The sequence below is a fragment of the Impatiens glandulifera genome, chromosome 5, assembly GCF_907164915.1.
Source record: "Impatiens glandulifera chromosome 5, dImpGla2.1, whole genome shotgun sequence".
NCBI classification, from domain to species: Eukaryota; Viridiplantae; Streptophyta; class Magnoliopsida; order Ericales; family Balsaminaceae; genus Impatiens; species Impatiens glandulifera.
The window spans coordinates 10,503,535-10,511,917 of record NC_061866.1 but is presented as its reverse complement, the minus strand read 5'-3'; the positions used below and the strand labels follow the sequence as shown (position 1 = coordinate 10,511,917).

General features: G+C 27.6%; 1 protein-coding gene across 1 annotated transcript; it reads right to left on the bottom strand.

Annotated features, from left to right (window-relative positions):
* Positions 1–246: 246 nt before the first annotated feature.
* On the bottom strand, positions 247–612 carry LOC124938996 (protein SOB FIVE-LIKE 5-like). The gene has a single exon (XM_047479514.1). The coding sequence runs from the start codon at positions 610–612 to the stop codon at positions 247–249; it is 366 nt and encodes a 121-aa protein (XP_047335470.1).
* Positions 613–8,383: the final 7,771 nt, after the last annotated feature.

Here is an 8,383-nt window from a genome sequence, read left to right as displayed (position 1 = left end):
GTTTTAACTTAGTAATTGTATAGATGTATTCCTTATTACTAGTGATATTATCAACATAACACATGGGTTTATGATACATAAATAGTGCGAATTAAAAGGGCAAAAAGATTAATTATAACAATATGCAAGACAAAATATTCCTAAACATTATAGGTAGACAAAATTTGGAAAGTGAGAATGAGATAGGTTAATTAATTAATTATCTTCTCATTAGTAAATGAACCATGCCAACTCACTTCTAACTAGCTAAAGAAATATTCTCAAGATTGGAGAACTTGCATCGTCGTCTAGGAATGAAGGGTTAGACTCTTGTATTTTCCGCCTCTTCACACTCGAACTATTTCCGAGCTCGAGTAATGTAGCATCAATGGACAACGATTGGCGGAAGCATATTCCATCTTCGATGTCATCTTCTTGGAAATGTGGAGGCCCGGAGGATGCATCGGAGACCATAGACGAATCTTCTTCTTCTTCTTCTTGATCTTGATCATGATCATCTTCTTTGTGCTTGATCTTTTCATGAGTAGTGCTAGAAACACTCATTTCTTGATGATCTTGATCATAAGTACCGAGATCTAAGTAGAGAGTCCAACCGGATTCACAGTTACTCATGGTGTTAGATAATTCATGATCCATTAATTCTCTCTTGACCAACTTTACAAGAATCCAAATATAATGACCAACTTCGAGGGACCTTCCTGTTTATCGTTATGGTATGATTCTCTGTCCTCTTTCTTATATATATACAAATGGAAGGGTTATTGGGCACATTTCTCACATCATAGCCACGTATACCTAAATGTAGAAACCTTTCTCTATTCATAATTGTTTTATTTATTTATTGGAGATTGTTTTGGTATGCAATACATATCCTTAAAGATTTGATTTGAATTTTTAATTATCATTATTATTTAACCTTATTTTATTTTATTTTTTAAATAATCGGTATATATGAATACTATAACCATGACCTTGAGCACATGAGTTTATGTGTTAAACTTATTTTGAAATTTTAATTATATAACAATTTTTAATCAATTTTTGTTTGGGAAGTTTTTATAGATTTATCCAAATAATGTTATATTTCATAGTTTATGTTTGTGTGTTTTTTTTTAAATGGGCAATGTATAATGAGGAATAATGAAAGTTGACATAGCCTATCCAAATTATTATTACATTTTTTTAGAAAAACAATTAGCTCTCCAAACGAATTCACGACCTTCCCAAACAAATTTCAAAAACGTTATGATAAATCGACGATTTCTTTTTAACCAAATATATAATTTATATGAAAGATAGTGAGGATGATTACAAAAAAAAATTGGTATATCAGTCGGCTATTCAAACTTTTTAACAACTACACTATTTAAGAATTGAACTTCACTGAATTGGTAAATGTAAAAATGTTATACAATTTTTTATATTTCAAACAAATAAAAATAACAATATATAAGGGTACTATTTATACCCATAATAATTTATACTTTATAGAACTTACACTTTATTTATCTAATTTGTACTACGAATCAAACGCTATCTCAATATCTTAGTCTAAATATTTTTACTCTTACCTTGAGTATATTAATTCATAACTTATTTATTTTAAATAATTAAAGTACAATTAGTTGATTTTTTTTTAATAAAGATAAAATTTATTAATCAATAATCTAAAGGGTCTGGTTGAAAAATTAGAAATATGAGATTGAATTTTGATATTTTGACACATTATAAAGAGAAAAAAAATAAAGATAAGACAAAAACAAATAAAGGAAGAAAATGAAAATGATATATATCCATTAAACTGTTTATTTGAACAATCTCTCAAACAAAATAAAATTAAATATTTAAATGAATGAGTCTAATTTATAACCACAACTTAAACCTATAAATTACTGCAATTACTTTTTTTTTCTGTCACGCATTCGCATACACATGTAAGCACGTGTGTATGTGTGGGAGCTTCGCACAATTCACAGTAAAACATGTGCGCACGTGCGCAACACTTTAACCTAGAAATGCTTAGCCTCTCTCTCTACTCTTTCTCTTCACGACCATGCTTTTTCAGATTCAGATTCATTGGGAGTGTGAGTGGTAAAAATAAATTAACCTTTACTTCTTTTTACTGAACTCATTTAAAAATATATTAATATTCTCATAAAATTTAATATATAATATTTATGTAAGACAAAAAGAACATAAACAAACCCTTTTTGAATTGTATGCATGTCACTTGCTTGTCTACTTTGTTTTGCTTTATGATCATTAAATAATGGTTTTTGTGACTATTATTGGGTCATGAATTGATATTGGAGCTTATTGATTTGGGGTTATTTATAAAAAAATATTGAGTTATTTAATTAATATTTGATTTTAATTATTGAAATGTTTATTTTGTTTAATATTTAATTTGTATACAAATAAATTATATTCATATTAATAATTTGATTAAGAGATATGATTTGCTTGTTTAGTACAAATTCAAATACCCCACATATTTGATCAATAAGATTTATGATCAAATACTTTCTGTAAATTTATGGATGATGATAAGTTTTCAAATGGTGAGGACCGAGTAATGATAAATCACGCAGATGTCACCCAGAGAGTTCATATTCACAATGATATTAGCTAATATTCAAAATATTTTCCTAAGAAAATCTCGTCCACAAGAATTATGATCAAATACTTTATGTAAATTTACGGATGATGATAAGTTTTGAAGTGGTGAGGAGCGAGTAATGATAAATCACGCAGATGTCACCAAGAGAGTTCATATTCACAATGATATTAGCTTTGAGTTGGATCCAGGGACAGATCTATGTAGGGGCTCGGGTGGGTTGAAGTCGATTTCGAAAAAAATATATATATATTTTTTTTTACGGTTAAAATGTAACATTACCCATACTTTTTTAGAAAAATTCAATAGAATTCACTATTTTATTTATTTAATTATTAAAAAAATGAAAAACTTACTTTATTTACTCGTTTTATCCAAAATTTTCTTGTTATTTATTTAAGCTCACCCTAAAAAAATTTTAAGCCCACCCAACCACCGATTCCTGAGTCCGTCCCTAGTTGAATCCATTTTTGTTTGTTTAATTTTGTGAATTGTGATGACGTGTTGTTTTTTTTCTTCTTATTTTATGTTTTTCCATTCTGAATGTTTTTTATTAACTTATAACAGATGTTATCACGAGTTAGTTTTAGTTTTTTTACAATAAGTGCGATCTCGGGTTTATGTTTATCCTAAAGTTTTAATTTTTTCAAAAAATAAAAAAAATAAAGTTTATGAATGAGGTGATGTTCTTGACTTCTTGCCTTCTTAACTAGTTTTTTCATTCTTTCTTTAAAAGTGAGGCTAGGCCACATACAAATTGGGAAGATACCAAACTGCATTATTTGTATTTTTATTTTTTATGGATATAGTTACTTGGATTTTGGCTCAAGAAATAGTCCAGCTCATTTTAAAATCTTATTTCAGGCCCAAGCCTAACAACAACTCTTTTTCATTTTTATTGTTTGGTTCAACTAGTGTTAGTTTAAAAGACCTGAAAAATGAAATCCAATACAAGAAATGGGCCTTAAAATCAGTCATACATAATAAACCAAAAATTGTATTCATTTCAGCAACAACTCAATAAAATGTGATTAAAATTTCTTCAATTAACACATACAGAAAATTAAAATTTGAGAAATTACCTAGAATTTTAGACTATAATATCATCCATACTTAATAATTAAAAGTAAAAAACAATAACTCTTCGTATAAAATTTTGGGTTCTCTCAATAAACTTTTAGATATCAAAGAATGTATTTCTTTAAAGCTTAATTCTCTCTTATTTTTATACACAATTATTATCTAATTTTTTGTAGTATTTATTTCAATTATTTTAATGTGAAATCAAAGTATTTATAAAACTTAACATTCACAATCTTATCAAATTTCAACAAAATTAAGTTTCAATTGAATGGGTAAGGAGAATATAGAAGAGATGAGACTCACTCTCTTCATGTTTTTATCCTAATTTGATGATTTCTTTTTACAAACTCATATCTGAGTAATTTCTTTTTACAAATGTTACAAACAAAATGATTATTGTTGCTTACACTTTTTTATCGACCAAATATATATTTCTCTTCACGTCACATTCAATTAACACAAATATTTTATACACTTATATTTCATTTTTTTTATAGTTAATTCTTTAATATTTTCACTCTCTCCCAAAAGCTATTTTTGAAACCTCTTCATTTCTAAAGTCCTATCATTCACGATCATCAAATTTTGAAACTTCATCTTCTCTCTGTCTTCACATATTCCCTACATTTATTGAGGCTAAAAACGTTGATGACAACTTCATTGTCAAGAAAATGAATACAGGCATAAAAGTCGATGTCACTCATTAAATGTCGATAAAATAATTTTCAACTATAAAAGATAATAAAATAATTAATGATTACAAAAATTCATGTTGACTGTAAAAGTCGAGTAAACAATTACAAACTGTTAACGCTTGAAAAAATAAATACCGACTATAAAAGTCGATGCCAACTATTAAAGGATCCGCGAAGGCAATCGTTCATTTGTTCCCCTAACCCAACCCGGAAACGGACCAAAGGGAACCGATTATGTCAAATATAAAATATAGAATGTGTCGAGAAAATAAATACCCACTATAAAATTCGATGCATAATTTAAAATTAGAAGTCGACCGTGAATTCTCATACAACGTGGTTAAAATCGAGATTTTTACGTAATATCGTTGTGTATAGATTTTGCTCAAAATCGCAATAGTTTTTATAAACAAAATTAATAATACAAAGTACTATTAATCATATTATATTAATAATTCTTTAACTTGTTAATATTAAAATTAATCCAAATAAAGATGAGTGTAAATAGATGTTAAACAATATTAATAACTAATCAAAACATTAAAAACAAATTTTGTGTACACCTAATAAGTCATCGTGCAGAACCTTAACTTAAATATTATCGGATCAATATAATCTTTTTCATACAATTCTTCATTATTATCTTTAGTGTTTTATTTTTAAAGTCTTTCATATTAATATATTTATTTTAAATAAATTAAATCATTCTAAAAATAAAAACTTTAAATTATAATATAAAATTATTAAAGTTAAAACTTGCCAATAAAAAAATAATTAAATAATTAACATGAACAAAATTTAATAAAAAGTAAAGGTAATACTAATATAATTTTTTAATAAAAAATTATAAATAATATAAATGTTGTTCATAGTTAAAAACGGGACAACGAATTAAGCATGTAGCCCGCAAACACACTTAATTAGACGCAAAATTTGTCACCTAACATGCTCGAATCTATAAACTTAGGGTTAATATCCACTTCTTATTTTCGCTAGCTCGAATCCATAAACTTAAGGTTAATATTCCTTTCTTATTTTCTCTAGACTAGAAGATGATATATGGTTGTTCATAATTAATCATATAATGTAAGTTATAATCTTTACATGTAAAAGTATGCATACTATTATAGATGAAAATAGATATGAGTTGTATTGGATTTTAGTCCAAAATTGAAATAATTTATTAGGGACAAAATTTTTATTCGATTTTCTGTAACTAATTTCTGAATTTGATTCTTTATTGTCTTTATCTAAGTGTCTATTTTCAATAATATTATATTAATTTTAATTTTTTTTATATATACTTTTAAGTTAAAATATATTTCTTCCTTCCTCAATAGTGAGATTGATTTTTCTCTTTTTCAAGATATACAAAGTTGAGATGTGACTATTTTCCTTGTATCTAGATTCACCCTTTTAAAGATTTGTTTCTTATTCTCTCCACGTTTGTGTCAAAAACTCAAGATTTAAGAATGATGAGCATATTCAAAAAAATATGAAGCCTAACCATGGAGTTATCTTCAAATTTTTTTTTTGTAAGAAGAAAAAAAGAAAAAGGTAAAGTTGTATGAGAATGTTTTTTTTATAGATATTATGGATGAGTCAACTTACGAGTGCAATTCTGATTCTATGTATTAGACAGTCTTTTCACAATTCTCTATCTCTTGATTTAATATAATCAAAATTGATAATTCTCTTTATGTATCGATTCAAATTTTCATCATACATTTTCGTATAAGTTGACAATATTATTCTCATCGAGAATTATAAATTACTATGAAGAAATCATACTTCAATTGAATAAACTATTTTATGTTAAGAATTTGACATTACTCTACTTCTTTGGCATAGAAGTCACTCACACCAAAGATAACTTAATTATTTGTTAATCCCAATATGTGGACGATAATCTCACTCTCGTTGATGTGCTCTAAGTAAAGTCATTACTTACCCATCTTTTTTGACTTCTCTATTTCTGAATATGATGTTGATCCCTTATATGATCTATTTCTCTTTAGAGTATAGTAGGGCTCTACAATATCTAATTCTCACTTGTCTTTGTCTTGAGTCTCGTTCTATCCCCTGAAGTTAGATGGGCATAATGTCTTGATGATCATCAAAATCTAATTATGAATTTCTCTATGTGAGAATCTGTTAGACTTTAAATTATGACCGAGCCTTTCAAGTTCTTTAATTCAAGAAACGGATTCTTGATTATCGGGACCGGTGGTGGAATTCAACACTCTAGCGCAGCGGACATAGAATTAGAGGAGAATTCGATGTTAGGGAGAGAAGAGCCGAAGGGGAGGAGAGAAATACCACTAGATTACACCTAGCGGTCCAAGAAGGGGGAGGAGGGCCGAAAGATAACTTAAACACCAAGTTCCAAAATATTCAATTCATAGCCACAAAAAGTGGGGTGGACATCACCATTTAAAGAGACTGGTTTACCCAAGAGTATTCGGTTACAACAAACTTTCAAAATAACAGAATTCAGTTCAAGAAAAATAAGAGAGAAAGTAAACAAAACAAAATTATTCCTTAAAAAACATAAACGGGCCCATATGGACTCTTGGGCCGAGAGACAGGTGCATAAAATATTTTAGGACCGAGGTTTTTGATAAGCAGCCCGTAACAGAATCTCATTTCTTAGAACACTAAGAAATAACAAGTAGTTGATTTCTTAGTGAATTTCAAGTTTCATTTTCTTATTTCTCTGTGTCAGTTGTGATAATATCATTGTCACATTCTTATCAGCTAACCCAATAATTGATGTTTACTTAAATCAAATTTTATTTGGTTCAATAAGAAACCAAAAATTATTTCTCTCATCAATTTCTACACGCAATAAGTTAACCTTTTATGTCTCACCATTTTGTTGAGAGAGAATATAAAGTATTAACCACTTATTACAAATAATCAGTTGGCACATCGTCACAATTAAAACAAAAACAAAGAAAAGAAACATTAGCCATTAAATTTAAATATATTTTATTATCCTTTTCTATTAGTCAACAAGTGATCAGTCTCTTCTAAGCATATGATGTAGTCAACCTCTTTCATGTTAATGAACTTGGCATCCCTATCTTTTATCGTAAACAGTGTCTCGTAACACAATTTAATTCTAAATTATATTTGTCTCGAAAACCCATCAAAGTAGCTTAATAGTAAGAGTCGACTTAAGAGACAAAAAAATTACGATTTTAATTCTATCTGAAAACGTTTTAAGCTGAAGCGGGGCATAACTGTGGAGTATTATTCTAGTTCTCCTTAATTTTAAAAAAATAAACAGACAGGTTGAACTTAGTAGAGTATACAGCTCTCCACTAAGTGAACTCTAAATTTGTTCTCTAATTTAATTCTAAGTTATACTTCTTGGTGTTCCATATTAGCTTATTTAAATAATTTGGGGGTTATTTACAAACATTTAATTTTGTTTGTTAAAATGATTTAAAATATATTACTATGAATGATAAAATAGTAAACAATATTTTAAAACAAAAGATATTTTAATATTTTAGTTAATAAATATTTGAGTGATGTAATAAATGACGTAGGTAAAATGATGTTTGAATATGTTGAGATGATTTAAATAATCTTAACCTAACAATGCCCTAACTTGGTCTCCATCTAAAGTTATGTTTAGATCTTCATGAATTTTGTTTCAACAAGCGGGGATAGCTCAGTTGGGAGACGCTGAAGATCTGAAGGTCAGGTGTTCGATCCACCTTTACCGCATTATTTTTATTTTTTAAACTTAGTATGAAGGTCTTATTTTTAGTTTCTTTATACATACTTTTTTTTTTACAGCCTGCAGGTTATTTTTTCATTGTTATTACTTCTAGAATCATTTGATTGAGTGTTTTATTCATTTTGTACCATTTCTTCTAAAATTAGTATGTTTATGAAAGTGTAAGTGAATGATTTTTCTAATAGTTCTTCATTTGCTAAATTTGGTCTATTCTTGTTTTGAACTCTCCATCTAATA